This window comes from Orycteropus afer, unplaced genomic scaffold, assembly GCF_000298275.1.
Source record: "Orycteropus afer afer isolate SDZICR_OR568_19922 unplaced genomic scaffold, OryAfe1.0 scaffold00650, whole genome shotgun sequence".
NCBI lineage: Eukaryota > Metazoa > Chordata > Mammalia > Tubulidentata > Orycteropodidae > Orycteropus > Orycteropus afer.
In genome coordinates this window covers 929,053-929,841 of record NW_006922237.1, presented here as the reverse complement: position 1 = coordinate 929,841, position 789 = coordinate 929,053, and the positions used below count along the sequence as shown (strand labels likewise).

Here is a 789-nt window from a genome sequence, read left to right as displayed (position 1 = left end):
TAAGAAAATCCCACAAGAATGAACTCTGAGATGTTTCTCTGGCTTTCCATATATGTCAGTTTGGTGGCAGTTATAAACAAATGAGTTGAGTATCTGAAAACAAAGGAAACATAAATGTGGATTAAAAATTAATACTATAATAACAGTGATATAAAATATGCAAAAATGGATTAATGTGCAACATTACTACTAATTATTTCATACTTATAGAATTAAGCTTTTTTTTTTTTCTTTTATGTTATGTTTTATTTTACACATCTAATATGAAATAAAGGTACTCTGGTGGCAAAGTGCCTAAGACATTTGACCACTAATCAGAAGGTTGGCAGTTTAAACCACAGAAGGAAGACTGGGCAATTTAATTCCATAAAGATTTACTGCCCTGGAATACCAATGGAGGGTACTATGGGTCAGAATTGACTCAATGGCAGTGAGTTTGGTTTTTGGTTTGGATTAATATGAAATAATTTATAGTAGGAATTGTATTTTATTTAACTTGTCAGGAAGTTTAAAGAACATTTTAAATGTTAATTTTATCATGAAGAAAATATTTTTTTTTACTGTTAATTATATTATTTTAATAACAAAGACATTACCAAATATGTAAAAAACTATATTTTGTCAATTTTTGTATGAGCATGTGTTTTATCCTTAAGATTAGCTTTCCTTCTCTCATCATGATCTCGAGTATCTTCCCTGAATTATCTGGGTGTCGGCTCAGGAAATTGAAGTATGTTTAATGCACCTATAGGAGCTCTGGTGACGTAGTACCTAAGGAACTTGACTGCT

General features: G+C 30.3%; 1 protein-coding gene across 1 annotated transcript in view; it reads right to left on the bottom strand.

The window, feature by feature from the left end:
- LOC103210752 (olfactory receptor 4P4-like) overlaps nt 1-50 on the bottom strand; it is a 1,031-nt gene extending 981 nt beyond the window's left edge. Inside the window, exon 1 of the mRNA XM_007956666.1 lies at nt 4-50. Within this exon, the coding sequence (XP_007954857.1) occupies nt 4-50 (47 nt within the window). The remainder of the gene's footprint in view (nt 1-3) is intronic.
- Between the last annotated feature and the right edge of the window lie 739 nt (nt 51-789).